Source organism: Babylonia areolata, chromosome 22, assembly GCF_041734735.1.
Source record: "Babylonia areolata isolate BAREFJ2019XMU chromosome 22, ASM4173473v1, whole genome shotgun sequence".
Taxonomy (NCBI): domain Eukaryota; kingdom Metazoa; phylum Mollusca; class Gastropoda; order Neogastropoda; family Buccinidae; genus Babylonia; species Babylonia areolata.
This window is the reverse complement of record NC_134897.1, coordinates 40,056,744-40,073,463: the sequence shown is the minus strand read 5'-3', so window position 1 is coordinate 40,073,463 and position 16,720 is coordinate 40,056,744. Positions and strand designations below refer to the sequence as shown.

The 16,720-nt window shown below is 40.8% G+C and overlaps 1 protein-coding gene across 1 annotated transcript in view; it reads right to left on the bottom strand.

Annotated features, from left to right (window-relative positions):
• The window catches only part of LOC143297418 (fibrillin-2-like), a 118,765-nt gene that overhangs the window by 54,552 nt on the left and 47,493 nt on the right, over nucleotides 1-16,720 (bottom strand). The window contains exons 16-24 of the mRNA XM_076609763.1: nucleotides 13,933-14,058; nucleotides 12,650-12,775; nucleotides 9,995-10,114; nucleotides 8,833-8,973; nucleotides 7,875-7,922; nucleotides 5,726-5,854; nucleotides 4,392-4,538; nucleotides 2,120-2,179; nucleotides 1,324-1,449 (exon numbers count right to left, since the gene is read on the bottom strand). Coding sequence (XP_076465878.1) covers nucleotides 1,324-1,449; nucleotides 2,120-2,179; nucleotides 4,392-4,538; nucleotides 5,726-5,854; nucleotides 7,875-7,922; nucleotides 8,833-8,973; nucleotides 9,995-10,114; nucleotides 12,650-12,775; nucleotides 13,933-14,058 — 1,023 coding nt within the window. The remainder of the gene's footprint in view (nucleotides 1-1,323; nucleotides 1,450-2,119; nucleotides 2,180-4,391; nucleotides 4,539-5,725; nucleotides 5,855-7,874; nucleotides 7,923-8,832; nucleotides 8,974-9,994; nucleotides 10,115-12,649; nucleotides 12,776-13,932; nucleotides 14,059-16,720) is intronic.

Sequence of the window (16,720 nt, the reverse complement as noted above, 5' to 3'; positions counted from 1 at the left end):
AATGCCACAGAGAATTATCTAGAGATCATTCATTTCCCATGGAACATTTGCCATGATATTATCAGGTGAGAAATAATTTCATGATGAACTTTTACCTTGAAAACACTTTTTATTAGGAATCTGGATCTGCATGGTTGACTGTCTTATAAAAGACCTTTGATCTGACAAATGACCTGGACACAAATCCATTGCATTCTGAGATAATTAAAGGTTAAAAATGGTTAAATGTCCCATAGCCTCTTTTGGCCATGGGAGCAATGAATTCATATCAACTGTATCTTGGGCTTGGCATAGGAAAGCCAGGGCCCAATCCTTTCCTTTCACCATCATAACCTCCCCAAACTGAAGTCAGTTACCTATCTACACCTGGGTGGAGTAAGGAAAAGTGCCTTTCCAAAGGACATAATACCTTGTTAAAATTGGATCCTCAAACCCTGCATCACTGGTGAACATTGGATAATTAAAACTTGCTGATATTCAGATATGCTACTCTTCAGCACCTGCTGCCAGGCACATAACTTTTTAGTGGTATGGGTAAGAATTCAAAATAAAAGGCGCAAATCATATTACCATTTCCACAGTCTGACATGTATTCACAACATTAATCACTACAGTAGAACCTCTCTATCCATATATTAGACTCTCCATTTCCACAACCTCAATTAAAACTTCTCTCAATGACTCCTTGTTTCAGGGAAAAATATAACGTTCAATGCAAGGCACAAAAATGCTTAACAAAATACAGTTAAAATGTGATTGCTTTCTCAATCAGCAAAACATACTAAACTTAAACTTTGGCAAAACTATCCAAGATTAGCCTCTCTTTTTGATATTCTGTGTATCTCTTACTGTCCACCCTTCCATTTTCAACTTTTCAAGAACTGGAGGCAGTTCGAACCAGCGGACATAATTAAGATCAGTCATTCAGATCTGGGTCTTTGTCACAGGCTGCAAATGTCACAAAAATGGTTTTAGCATTTGTGTTGACTTCTCAGACTAAGACTGACTCACTTCGATAAAAAAAACTGGACATATTTCTTGTCACCTAAATGTTAACCCCTTGACTGTTGCTGATTACTTTTACTTATCAGTGGGCAGCTACCACCTGAGACAGACTAAGCAGAGTTATAAGTCAGGGTATCAGACACCATTCTTTATTCAGACTTCTTTCGTTCACCCTTACATTACATTTGCTCAGCAAAATCAATGACAGTATTTAGGAGGGCATGAAAAGCAGCTACGCTTAAAATTAATGAAACACATGTCTCTTTCCATAATGGTTCAACAGTCATGGGGTGAATGGTGATGTAAGTGAAAACCTACCGGTGCAGTTTGTGCCCAGATTATTGACGGCATACCCACGGTTACAGTCACACTTGAAACCTTCCAAGGTGTCGCGACATCGCCCATTGGCACACAGTCCACGGAACATCATGCACTCGTTCACTTCTGGAAAAGTAAAGCAGCATTCTCTATCTATGGGCTGTATGGAGGGAGACAGCAGAAGGATAGACATATAAAAAGCGACAAAGACACAGAGACAGACAATAAACACCAATGTTGAAACTTTTAATTCCAAACAGTGCAACAAACAATTTCATAATCCAGCTGTATTTGTTTTGTCAATATAGGGGAAAAAAAGAGCAAAATTAAACAATCTATACCTGCATGACATTACATATGCAGTGGCCTCTGCCACAAAAACACCCAATCACCATCTCCCCAGACTCCCCTCACCACACACATACAACACATAAATACAGACATATACACTCCAGTGCACTGCACGCACATACCTCCATCCTCCCCATCCCAACTTAAAAACATCAGAACACATGCATGCATTTGCTCATCACACACACAGACACACACTAAAACACACACACAGGCACACACACACACACACACACACACACACACACACACTGCTCACTCAAACTTACGCATGCATTCTCTCATGTACATGCTCACACATGTGCGCACACATGCACACACACACATGCGCACACACACACACACACATACTCATTAACACACACACACACACACACACACACACACACACACACACTGACACACACTATAAATAACTTTCCAGTTAGAATCAAACCCAACACACCTTTTCCTCCAGAGATTCCAGGGATGACATCCCTCTCATCACAGAGATCTGAGTAAGCATCTGGCAGACAGAAACTGACACTGAAAAAACAACGCCAGCAACCACACATCTTTAAAAACAAATCTAAAAACACTCCTTTTCAAGAAGTCTCTATTTAATGAAGACACTCCGATCCAAATCTGAACAGCTCACAAGAATGAATTTAAGGTCAGCAAGATAAACAGAGAAAAGGAACATTAGAAAAAGTGTGTAGAAATACAGTTGGGAAAAAAGAGCAAAAATAAGATCTAAAAAATGAGTATTTTGGAAAGAGAGGAGTTTTTAGGGCTGGTTGAAGAACTTGCACATAGGCTTTTGGAAATGAGAAAGGGAAAGGGGTGCCAGTTCCAAATACATGAGACAGAGAAGAGCAGCAGCCAACAGAAGACTTTGAATTTGGGCAGTTGTTCAGACTGTATATCTCTCCCATTAAAAAAACAACTGAAAGCAATCTATCAAAACTTAAACTGTGTGAGTTGTATCTATTGTCTTGCTCACATTCAGGCAAGCATTTACAAGATGTATCACCTGTTCTAATTCAGACATTAATCTAATCAATCCCCTATAAACTTCCCACTCTCCACAAGACCAATATATCTACATCCGCGATTCAACGACTTCTTACCAAAATAGAAAACATCATAGGATGCGACAGAGTGACAGTGAATCAACGATTTCTCACCAGAACACCAAACAGCATAGGACGTGACCGAGTGACAAGAATAAACAATTTTTTACCAGAATACAAAACAGCTTAGAATGTGACCAAGTGACAGTGATTCAATGATTTCTTACAATGCAAAACAGCACAGGAATGACAGAGTGACAGTAATTCAATGATTTCTCACCAGAATACAAAACAGCATAGGACATGACAGAGTAAAAGTGATTCAACTTTCTTACCAGAATACCAAACAGTACAGGACATGACAAGAGTGACAGTGATTCAACGATTTCTCACCAGTATACCAAACAGCATAGGACATGACAAGAGTGACAGTGATTCAACGATTTCTCACCAGAATACCAAACAGTACAGGACATGACAAGAGTGACAGTGATTCAACGATTTCTCACCAGAATACCAAACAGCATAGGACATGACAAGAGTGACAGTGATTCAACGATTTCTCACCAGAATACCAAACAGCATAGGATGTGACAGAGTGACAGTGATTCAATGATTTCTCACCAGAATACAAAACAGCATAGGACATAACAGAGTAAAAGTGATTCAACTTTTTTACCAGAATACAAAACAGCTTAGGATGTGACCAAGTGACAATGATTCAACGATTTCTTACCAGAATACAAAACAGCATAGGATGTGATGACAGTGACAGTGATTCAACGATTTCTTACCAGAATACAAAACAGCTTAGGATATGACAAGAGTGACAGTGATTCAACGATTTCTTACCAGAATACAAAACAGCATAGGACGTGACAAGAGTGACAGTGATTCAACGATTTCTTACCAGAATACAAAACAGCATAGGACATGACAGAGTGACAGTGATTCAACAATTTCTTACCAGAATACAAAACAGCATAGGACATGGCCAGAGTGACAGTGATTCAACAATTTCTTACCAGAATACAAAACAGCATAGGACATGACAGAGTGACAGTGATTCAATGATTTCTTACCACAATACAAAACAGCTTAGGATGTGACTAAGTGACAGTGATTCAACTATTTCTTACCAGAATACAAAACAGCATAGGACATGAAAAGAGTGACACTGATTCAATGATTTCTTACCACAATACAAAACAGCTTAGGATGTGACCAAGTGACAGTGATTCAACTATTTCTCACCAGAATACAGAACAGCACAGGACGTGACAAGAGTGACAGTGATTCAACAATTTCTCACCAGAATACAGAACAACATAGGACGTGACAAGAGTGACAGTGATTCAATGATTTCTCACCAGAATACAAAACAACACAGGACATGACAGTGACAGCATAGGACGTGACAAGAGTGACAGTGATTCAACAATTTCTTACCAGAATACCAAACAGCATAGGACATGACAAGAGTGACAGTGATTCAATGATTTCTTACCAGAATACAAAACAGCATGGGACGTGACAGTGACAGTGATTCAACGATTTCTCACCAGAACACCAAACAGCATAGGACGAGAAAGAGTAACAGTGAATCAACAATTTCTTACTAGAATACCAAACAGCATAGGACGCAATAATAGAGTGACAACTGACCAGATCCCTTGAGGGGACAGGCGCTGCAGGGCTCCCCAAAGCCTTTGCCGATGAGACAGCAGCACTCCGTCTTCGTGTATGTCCCCATCAGAGGGTGCTCACACCTCATGCTGCTGTACTGCTGGAAGCACACGCTGCGCCGGTTGTCTGCACAAAATACACACACCTCATCAAGGACCTCACCAAACACATACCCCATCAGGTAACTCACTAAAACACACATACCTCGTCAGGTAACTCACTAAAACACACACACCTCATCGGGTACCTCACTAAAACACACACCTCATTAAGTACCTCACAAAAACACACACCTCATCAAGGAACTCACATAACACACCTCATCAAGGACCTCACATAACACACCTCATCAAGGACCTCACCAAACACACACCTCATCAAGGGCCTCAACGAACACACACCTCATAGAGGAGCTCAACAAACACACACCTCATAAAGGACAGCAATGAACACACATCTCATCAAAGACATCACCAAACACACACCTCATCAACAATCACACCAAACGTACTCATCACCAAGGAGCTCACCAAAAACACTTCATCAAGGACCTCACCAAACATACCTCAACAAGGCAAGCACACCTCATCAAGGACCTCACTAAAACTCACATCTCATCAAAGACCTCACCAAACACACCTCATTAAGGACCACACCAAACAAACACCACATCAAGGACCCCACCAAACACACCTCATTAAGGACCCCACCAAACAAACACCTCAGCAAGGACCTCACCAAACACACCTCAACAAGGCAAACACATCTTATCAAGGACCTCACCAAACACACACCTCTTAAAGGACCTCACCAAACACACACTTCATCAACGATCACACCAAACATACTCATCACCAAGGACCTCACCAAACACACACCTCATCAAAGACATCACCTAATACACACTGACCTCACCAAACATTTCATCAAGGACCTCACCAAACACACATCTCATCAAGGACCTCACCAAATACACTCATCATCAAGAACCTCACCAAACACACTGTAACAACACTTCATTAAAGACCTCACCAAAACACACACCTCAAGGACCTCACCAAACACATGTTTCATCAAGGACCTCACCAAACACACTTCATCAAAGACCTCATAAAACACACACCTCATAAAGAACTTCACCAAAACACACACGTCATCAACATTTTTTTTTTTTTTTAAATACGAAAGAAAGATTGTTGTGTATAGAAAGAGCAGGCAAATGAAGTGATGTATATTGTAATGAAGGAATGAAAAAAAACTGTGACATGATGCACTAACAGTAGATATCACGGAGGAGGGAAAAGGTAACTTACCCACACAGCGGCGTCCAGAGATGTCGAGTGAGAGGCCACTTGGACAGGTGCAGCGGAAAGAACCCTGTGTGTTGACACACTGTCCCCCACCACGACAAATCCCAGGGAACAGCTCACACTCGTTGATGTCTGAAACGCATATGGTCCAGTATTTGTGTTTGTATTTCTTTTTATCACAGCAGATTTCTGTGTGTGAAATTCGGGTTGCTCTCCCCAGGGAGAGCGTGTCACTACACTACAGCGCCGCCTGGTTTATTTTTTGTTTGTTGTTGTTGTTTTTTTACTTTTTCCTGCTTGCAGTTTCATTTGTTTTTCCTATCAAAGTGGATTTTTCTACAGAATTTTGCCAGGAACAAACCTTTTGTTGCTGTGGGTTATTTTACGTGCTCTAAGTGCATGCTGCACATGGGACCTCAGTTTATCGTCTCATCCAAATGACTAGCGTCCAGAATACCACTCAATGTCTAGTGGAGGGGAGAAAATATCAGCGGCTGAGCCGTGATTCGAGCCAGCGCGCTCAGATTCTCTTGCTTCCTAGGTGGACGCACTACCTCTAGGCCATCACTCCACATATTACCAATAATTACTTAATAATGATAACAATGTGCATTTATATAACACTCTTTCTCTCTAAGAGCTAAAGGCACTTTACATGAAAGAAAAAATTACAAATTACACAAATCATTCATGACCACTCTTTCTCAAAACCCCTCCCCCCCCCCCCCCCCCCCCACACTCTCCCTCTCTCATTCTTCATGCATCCAAAGACTGTTAATTAATGGATTATTCAGTATTTGACAGGAGTTGTGCGGCTTCTTTTGATCCTCCATCAATCACTTCTCATACATGGCTGTGTTATCAGTATCATGTTTCAGCTTCTTACTTGGTGAGCTGGTCTTGGCAAAATGATTTTTTTTTTTTTTTTTTACTTTACGAAGTCTTAACTATGTGAAGAATTGATTCCAAATTCTGCAATTCAAATGTCAACTTATTCTTTTGTATAATCTGAAAGTTTCTTCCTTTGCACTTGCATTGTCGCAACAGATTTTTTTAAGTGAGTAGGGGGCTTAGTATGTGGTGTCCTAAGTATGTTAAATCAGAACAAGCACCGCTGAACACCACCGAAGTGACTAAGCAGCAATGCAGGGTCTCCTCTGGTGTGTGGCCTGCTGGCGACCTAACATTGATGGTTCTCTGCGAACTGTCAATGCTTGGAGTGTGACAGATGAACCCGGGTGTGGCTGTGTTTGGGGGACTCAGAATGAGCGGTGTGGGAGCAATGCCACTGAAACGGTGCAAATGATGGGGCAGAAAAAAAAAATTTCATGTGAAACTGGGGCTGCTCAACCCTGGGGACAGTGTTCTGCTACAGTGCAGAGTCACCATTTTTTCCTTTTATTCTCTCTACAGTAGCGTTTGTTTTACAATCAAAGTGCATTGTTCAACAAAATTTGCCAAGGACAACCCTTTTGTTGCTGGGGGGTTTTGGTTTGGTTTTTTTTTTTCACATACATCAAGTTTATTTGGCAAACATGACCTTGGTCCATCATGTCATCCAAAAGACTAGCACTCTCACCACCACTTGATATAATAAAGTTTAGTAGATGGAGGATTGAAAATCCCTGTCCATCCACAACTTGAACCCATGGACACTCACTTCCTATTTGAGCACTTTACCACTTGGCCACCACTCCACTTCCACCAGAACAGATGTGTTCCTCGTCCCAACAGAGACAACACTACTCTTCACTGTTTCCAGCAACCCACTGTTCATTTTACTAGAAAAAGAAGAACAAGAAGAAAAGTACTTATATAGCACTTAATCTTGTCCAGAGACAAATCAAAACACTTTCACACCAGTCAATTCACACACATGCATAACTGAATCAGAGGGTATGAACGGATTTTTTTTCTGAACATGTGAATAGAAAGCTGGAGAAAATATTCATTGGAAAGTGTGAGGGGAAGTGAGAGCCATTCTGAAAATAGGTAAGTTTTAAAGTCAGGCTTGAAACAACTGAGTGCAGAGAGTCAACGATGCTTAGAGAGAGCTCATTCAAAGTGTAAAGTCCTGAGATGGAGAAAGAGCAGTGGCTAATTGTGGAGTGTCGAAACATGGGAACATGGACACAGACAGGCTCTTACTTACCAATACACTTGACTCCATTGTTGAAGGAAAACCCTTTTGGGCAGCTCACTGGAAAAAAAAAAGGACGTGTTTTGTTTGAAAACAGTGGTGGTATTCTTAAATGCTTCTGTTTGTTCATTTTGGTTGCTTTCATTGTGATGTTCTTAAACTGATTTGTGTAACTACAACTCTAAATACAATGTTCATTCTTTTATAAATTAGCAAGTTACTGCCAGATACACAATTGTTCTCTCTCTCTCTCTCTCTCTCTCTCTCTCTCTCTCTCTCTTGCTTGCTCTCCCTCTCTCTCTCTCTCGCTCGTTCTCCCTCTCTCTCTCTTGTCTCCCCACAACACTACTTCTCTTGTGTATATGCACACATAGATACAGACCACCTACAATTTGCACACTTAAGTCCCAATTACACAATAGCAAAGTCAGAAACCCATCACATGCATAAATAACAGAAGAAGAAAAAAGAAAACTTGCACAAAAAAATGGTGACACATATATAAAAGAAGGTAGAAAGAAAGGAAACAGAACGAAAATAAAAGAGAGAAACAGACAGACAGAAAGAGATGGACATACACTGAAAGTCAGAAAAAGACAGGCAAAGTGAGACAATGAGATACTCAAGACTCAAGATGATTTATTCACTTCAGTACTTGGCCCCTTGTTGTGGGGAATGTGAACAATATCATAATCAGTAAAAAATAATCCTAAACAACAACACTGAAGAAGATACCAAAATAAATATTGTAGGACAGTCACCAGATTAAGGAACAGTAATTTCCCTGTACTTAACAACTTTGTAAAGCAACAGATATGTTTCTTACAACACTATTGTCAGTATGTGATAACAATAAAGACAATAATTCAAACTGAGACAATGAGAGAGAGATATATATATAGAGAGAGAGACAGACAGACAGACAGACAAAGAAAGAGAGAGAGACAGAGAGAGACAGAGAAAGACGTACATTCCGAGGGGCAGGGAATGCAGGGACTACCCCAGGCTTTGCCAATGGACCCACAGCACTCAGACCTGGTCAGCACGGCCTGAATGTTGTTCTCACACTGACCGTTGATGATGTCCAGCCAGCACGTTCCCCGCCGGTTATCTGACACCACGGCAAACATCAAGTGACAGTGGTGATCATGATCACTGATGGTGGAATTTTTTAAAGTGCTGTCATTTTGTAATGCGTTTAGAACATTCCTGTGCATTTAAAAAAAAGCCTCAACATGGACATAATAACAATTACACACACACACACACACACATAGACACACACACACACGTGTGTGTAATGATGTCCCAGCAAACATAATGGATGGCAAAACGCTTTTTTTTTTTTTAAACCATTTTGTAATGGCTGACTAAAATACACATCCTTACACAGCTCATATCAACACAATAACTAACCTGTTCAAACTGGCCAGATTCCACTTTTTAAACATAGTGCCCAGTCGATATGTGTTTTGAGGCAAACAACATTTCCCCTCTTTACAATAACACATTAATTTCTGTGTTGAAGATGTATCATACAACTGAAATTAAAGATCTACCTTTATTTCATGGTTAAGAAGGGAGTTTGGACAGCACAAGCGACTGCAGGAACCTTAAAATAAACTCTGCCACTATGGTCAAGGAATGTAAACTACCACCCCATCCCAGGCTGATAAATGCCACTCTCTTTGTCTCTGTCTCTCTGCTCTTTTTCTTGCAAGCAGTGACCCCTCCCAGCACGTCCACCCTGACTCTTTGTGTGAAGACCTCTCTGTACTGCAGCCTATAGCTGAACAGAACAAACTGTTCAAATGTCCAACCAGTGTTCTCTCTGGACGTAATGAATGAACCCGATATCAACAAAAACAATATCTTCTCTTCTTCTTCTTCTGCGTTCGTGGGCTGCAACTCCCACATTCACTCATATGTACACGAGTGCTTTTACATGTATGACCATTTTTACTCCGCCATGTAGGCATCCATACTTCGTTTTCAGGGGTGTGCCTGCTGGGTGTATTCTTGTTTCCATAATTCATCGAACACTGACTTGGATTGCAGCATCTTTAACGTGCGCATTTGATCTTCTGCTCGCTTATACAGACAAACAATAAATACAATAATATAACACTGACCAATACAGATTCTGCCGGTGGCGTCCTTAATGGTGTTTGGGGGACAGTCACAGCGGAAGCTTCCAGGCATGTTCACACATCGCCCACCTGTGCAGGGCCTCTCACGACACTCGTCTATGTCTGAAAGGCAACACAGCACAGAAACTGAATAAATACATCAGAAATACAACGCAGGGAACAGAAAATGCACAGGAAACAAAATAAGGCATCAGAAATAGAAAATACAATTCAAAATACTTTATTGTCTGCTTCAACCAAAACAGAAAATTCTCCTTTGGCTCAAGATACAGACAATGCAGAAACTGAATGTACAAAAGAAATATGATGCAGGAAATTGATAATGCACAGGAAATAAAATACAGTATCAAAAATGAATATAAAACAAGAGTTAGGAAAATCACAGTAACTAAATCAGACATACAAGACTTTCACAGAGAATCATAAACAGATGTGAAAGACAGAAAAAATGACACAGAGAATCAGGAACAGGTATGAAAGACAGAGAAAATGACACAGAGAATCAGGAACAGGTATGAAAGACAGAGAAAGGTGACACAGAGAATCAGGAACAGGTATGAAAGACAGAGAAAGATGACACAGAGAACCAGGAACAGGTATGAAAGACAGAGAAAGATGACACAGAGAATCAGGAACAGGTATGAAAGACAGAGAAAGATGACACAGAGAACCAGGAACAGGTATGAAAGACAGAGAAAGGTGACACAGAGAATCAGGAACAGGTATGAAAGACAGAGAAAGATGACACAGAGAACCAGGAACAAGTATGAAAGACAGAGAAAGGTGACACAGAGAACCAGGAACAGGTATGAAAGACAGAGAAAGATGACACAGAGAACCAGGAACAGGTATGAAAGACAGAGAAAGGTGACACAGAGAACCAGGAACAGGTATGAAAGACAGAGAAAGGTGACAGAGAGACAGAATCAGGAACAGGTATGAAAGACAGAGAAAGATGACACAGAGAACCAGGAACAGGTATGAAAGACAGAGAAAGGTGACAGAGAGACAGAATCAGGAACAGGTATGAAAGACAGAGAAAGGTGACACAGAGAACCAGGAACAGGTATGAAAGACAGAGAAAGGTGACACAGAGAACCAGGAACAGGTATGAAAGACAGAGAAAGATGACACAGAGAACCAGGAACAGGTATGAAAGACAGAGAAAGGTGACACAGAGAACCAGGAACAGGTATGAAAGACAGAGAAAGGTGACACAGAGAACCAGGAACAGGTATGAAAGACAGAGAAAGATGACACAGAGAACCAGGAACAGGTATGAAACACAGAGAAAGGTGACACAGAGAACCAGGAACAGGTATGAAAGACAGAGAAAGGTGACAGAGAGAACCAGGAACAGGTATGAAAGACAGAGAAAGGTGACAGAGAGACAGAATCAGGAACAGGTATGAAAGACAGAGAAAGATGACACAGAGAACCAGGAACAGGTATGAAAGACAGAGAAAGATGACACAGAGAACCAGGAACAGGTATGAAAGACAGAGAAAGATCACACAGAGAATCAGGAACAGGTATGAAAGACAGAGAAAGATGACACAGAGAACCAGGAACAGGTATGAAAGACAGAGAAAGATGACAGAGAGAACCAGGAACAGGTATGAAAGACAGAGAAAGGTGACAGAGAGACAGAATCAGGAACAGGTATGAAAGACAGAGAAAGGTGACAGAGAGACAGAACCAGGAACAGGTATGAAAGACAGTGAAAGATGACACAGAGAACCAGGAACAGGTATGAAAGACAGAGAAAGATCACACAGAGAACCAGGAACAGGTATGAAAGACAGAGAAAGATGACAGAGAGAACCAGGAACAGGTATGAAAGACAGAGAAAGGTGACAGACAGAACCAGGAACAGGTATGAAAGACAGAGAAAGGTGACAGAGAGACAGAACCAGGAACAGGTATGAAAGACAGAGAAAGATGACACAGAGAACCAGGAACAGGTATGAAAGACAGAGAAAGGTGACAGAGAGACAGAATCAGGAACAGGTATGAAAGACAGAAAAAGATGACAGAGAGATAGAATCAGGAACAGGTATGAAAGACAGTGAAAGGTGACACAGAGAATCAGGAACAGGTATGAAAGACAGTGAAAGGTGACACAGAGAATCAGGAACAGGTATGAAAGACAGAGAAAGATGACACAGAGAATCAGGAACAGGTATGAAAGACAGTCTCAGTTTGTCAAGGAGGCGTCACTGCGTTTGGACAAATCCATATACACTACACCACATCTGCAAGACAGATGCCAGATCAGCAGCATAATGCAATGCGCTTAGCCGGGCCTTGGAGTGCATGCATATATATTTGTGTACCTATCAGAGTAGGTTTCTTCATCAGAATTTTGCCAGAGGACAATGCTCTTGTTGCCATGGGTTATTTTTCAGTGCACCAGGTGCGTGCTACACACGGGACCTTGGTTTATCATCTCATCTGAATGACTACACTCTCAGTTTGATTTTCCAGTCAAACTTTGGAGAAAGGGCATGAACCGGATTTGAACCTGGACTCTCACAGAGTCTCTGTATTGGCTGGTGAGGGTCTTAACCGTTCTGCCACCTTTCTTCCATGAAAGACAGTGAAAGGTTACACAGAGAGGCAGGACCAAACACAAACCTTCACACATTCTGGAAGCGACGTTGAAGCGATACCCTGAGGGGCAAACACACTGATAGCTTCCCATAGTGTTGTGGCACCTTCCTCCATCACACAGCATTGGGTTGAGGGCACATTCGTCCACATCTGCACACACCAACACCTCTCTCTTTATCATCATCATCATAATGCTAATAATAACAATGATAATAATAATAATGATAATAATGATAATGCAGATTGATGCAGGCAAGGAAGTTGAGGCATTCACGATAAAAGGTCAAACATACATAAACATACATGCATAAGTACACAAAACACAAGCAGACATGTGCACGAACACCCAAACACCCAAACACACACACACAAACGCTCGCGCGCATGCATACACATGACCAGAAGTTCAAGAAGCACATTAATCAAGAATATGGTAGACAAAACGGAAGATGAGTGTTTTGAAAGAGTTTATACACTGAGCAGGGGAATCCATAAGATGGACTGAGAAGGGTAGTCTGTTCCAAACCCGTGCATTAAGAAAGGAGGGGAGGAGCATTTTGACCATGGGATTTTTAATCTTTGTCCTTCCATATCCATGCACATCAGCACATCTTTCTTAATTCATCCACATCAGCATGCATCTCTACCCACTGACATAAAAAAGTTGTGGGTTTTTTTATGCACTTGGATCTTTCAAGTCTGGCCTTAATATCTACCTCATTCCTAAACAGGCAACCCCCTCTCTCCATTCACTTCCTGGTATACAGTTTCTGTATGTTTCTACCTGCCTCCCACTTCCTGGTCTACAGTTTCTATATGTTTCCACCTGTATGAGTTTATGAGTTTTATCATTCATCCCCCTGAATCAAAGCTGAGCATGCATGTGAATGACAGGTGTGTAAGCGCTTTGATTTGTCTCTACACAGGATCCAGCACTGTCTATATTGTATGATAGTCAGTCATGTCTGACTATGACCAGCAACAGTGGGCGAGGTAACTGCTGTCCTGAACTATCTGGGCTAGAATGTAATTATTGTGGAGAGTGTCTTGCGCAAGTTACAACCCACTCTCTCGGACAAAAGGGTTTTAGGACAGTCAGCGTTGGGATGGTTCCCAAAGGCCAACTGGCCCCCAAGGCTACAGCACTAAGAGCCAGTGCAATCTTGCCTCCTAGTTTACAAGTCATAGTCCTTCACAAAAGACTAAGCTGTAAATGACTTCTCACTGCAATGGAGAAACCATCATTATTCATATCATCATTGTTATCATTTATCACATCACCATCAAACCGCACAAGCAGCACTCACCCAGACACAGGGTGGCTGTATTGTCAGGCCGGTACCCTGGGTTACACACACACCGGTACCCCATCTGGCGGTTCTCACACACCCCATTCTGACAGATGTTGGGATTCAGCATGCACTCGTTGATGTCTGAAACACAATACACAACGCCACGCGTTTTTCTGCATCATCAGATAATGGACTGAAGACTGCAAGAGCAAAACAGACTGCTGGAACAAAACAGACTATAAGAACAAAACAGACTGCATGAACAAAACAGACTATAAGAAGAGAACAGATTACAAGAACAGAACAGACTATAAAAACAGACTACAAGAACAGAACAGACTGCTAGAATATAACAGACTACAAGAACAGAACAGACTATAAGAACAGACTACAAGAACAGAACAGACTGCTAGAACATAACAGACTGCTACAACATAACAGACTACAAAAACATAAGACTGCCAGAACATAACAGACTGCTAGAACAAAACAGACTGCTAGAACACAACAGACTACAAGAACAAAACAGACTGCTAGAAGAAAACAATTATTCCTTGGGTGACAGCAAGAAAATTGTCTCTCATGGTTGGTATGCAGTCTCCGTAAAAATACTTGCCTTTCACTCAGATTGTTCAGTCACATCATTGCATTTCTTCAACTCCCATAGGAGCTTCTAAGCCCCGTAAAGATCTTTCTGTGTTGTTGTTGTTGTTTTTCCCTTTCTCTTCTTTCTTAACTGCCTTCATAAAACAAACAAAATTACAACCTAAAACAAGAAAACCTTCACTGTCTGACAGGTATCAGACACAAACACCGAGTGAAGACTTTGCATTAAAAAAAAACAAAGGACAAGCCAATATTTGCATTGTTGGAAACAACATTTACATTTTTGGTCAATGTCTGTCAGAGGATAACACACATCTTAATATTTGCCATCATGGTCAGTGACCAAAGACAGTACTATTACACACTCTTTCTCCCTCTCCCCTGCATGTTGTACCCACCATTCCTGTTTCCCAGGGCTTTCTTCTGTATAAACATCATCTCCACCTTCAGGAAATTCTGCGCAAAAAAAAACTTCTCTTTCCTATCACTCTCTTTGTTTCTGGCTTTTTTCCTTGTCTTTTTCTAGTCTCTTTTCTTTCTTTATTTTCTGTCTTGTTGGTCTATTCACCTGTTGTTAGTGTTTTCTGGACAGCCTTGAATATTCTGGATCTATTTTTGGACTTGATAACTGGATATTCTTACTATGATGTATTCTTTTTTTTTGCACCTAGGCTCCTGATGGCAATTTTGGGTTGCGGATGCCTGTTGTTATGGGTAGTTTTGTGTATTACTGTTAAGATATTATGATATGTTTAGGTTATTTTTTTAAATTATCTGTTGAACAATTGCTATAACAGTCTTTGTCAAAGGCATGTCCTTGGTTTATGTCCATGAATGTGACTGTAATTGCACCTACATTTTCTTTTCCAGGTGTTAAGTGTTGTTGTTTTTTTGTGAGGATATGTGGGTTTGTTTTTTGTTTTACAGGATCACTAATTAAAGTCTGATACAGGCCAATCTATATCTACAGCAATTTTCAAGCCCTGACATGGCCCTGTGTGATCAGCTGGCTGGGCTATAATAAAAAAAAGACAAAGACACAAAGATACCTTTGCCATCATGGTCGTGCTGATCTACAGTAAAGATAAAGACACAAACATACCTTTGCCGTCATTGTCCATGCTGATCTACAGTAAAGATAAAGACACAAACATACCTTTGTCGTCATGGTCCATACTGATCTACAGTAAAGATAAAGACACAAACATACCTTTGCCGTCATGGTCCATACTGATCTACAGTAAAGATAAAGACACAAACATACCTTTGCCGTCATGGTCCATGCTGATCTACAGTAAAGATAAAAGACACAAACATATCTTTGCCGTCATGGTCCATGCTGATCTACAGTAAAGATAAAGACACAAACATACCTTTGCCGTCATGGTCCATACTGATCTACAGTAAAGATAAAGACACAAACATACCTTTGCCGTCATGGTCCATACTTATCTACAGTAAAGATAAAGACACAAACATACCTTTGCCGTCATGGTCCATACTTATCTACAGTAAAGATAAAGACACAAACATACCTTTGCCGTCATGGTCCATGCTGATCTACAGTAAAGATAAAGACACAAACATACCTTTGCCATCATAGTCCATACTTATCTACAGTAAAGATAAAGACACAAACATACCTTTGCCATCATGGTCCATACTGATCTACAGTAAAGATAAAGACACAAACATACCTTTGCCATCATGGTCCATACTTATCTACAGTAAAGATAAAGACACAAACATACCTTTGCCGTCATGGTCCATACTTATCTACAGTAAAGATAAAGACACAAACATACCTTTGCCGTCATGGTCCATGCTGATCTACAGTAAAGATAAAGACACAAACATACCTTTGCCGTCATGGTCCATGCTGATCTACAGTAAAGATAAAGACACAAACATTCCTTTGCCGTCATGGTCCATGCTGATCTACAGTAAAGATAAAGACACAAACATACCTTTGCCATCATGGTCCATACTTATCTACAGTAAAGATAAAGACACAAACATTCCTTTGCCGTCATGGTCCATGCTGATCTACAGTAAAGATAAAGACACAAACATACCTTTGCCATCATGGTCCATACTTATCTACAGTAAAGATAAAGACACAAACATTCCTTTGCCGTCATGGTCCATGCTGATCTACAGTAAAGATAAAGACACAAACATACCTTTGCCGTCATGG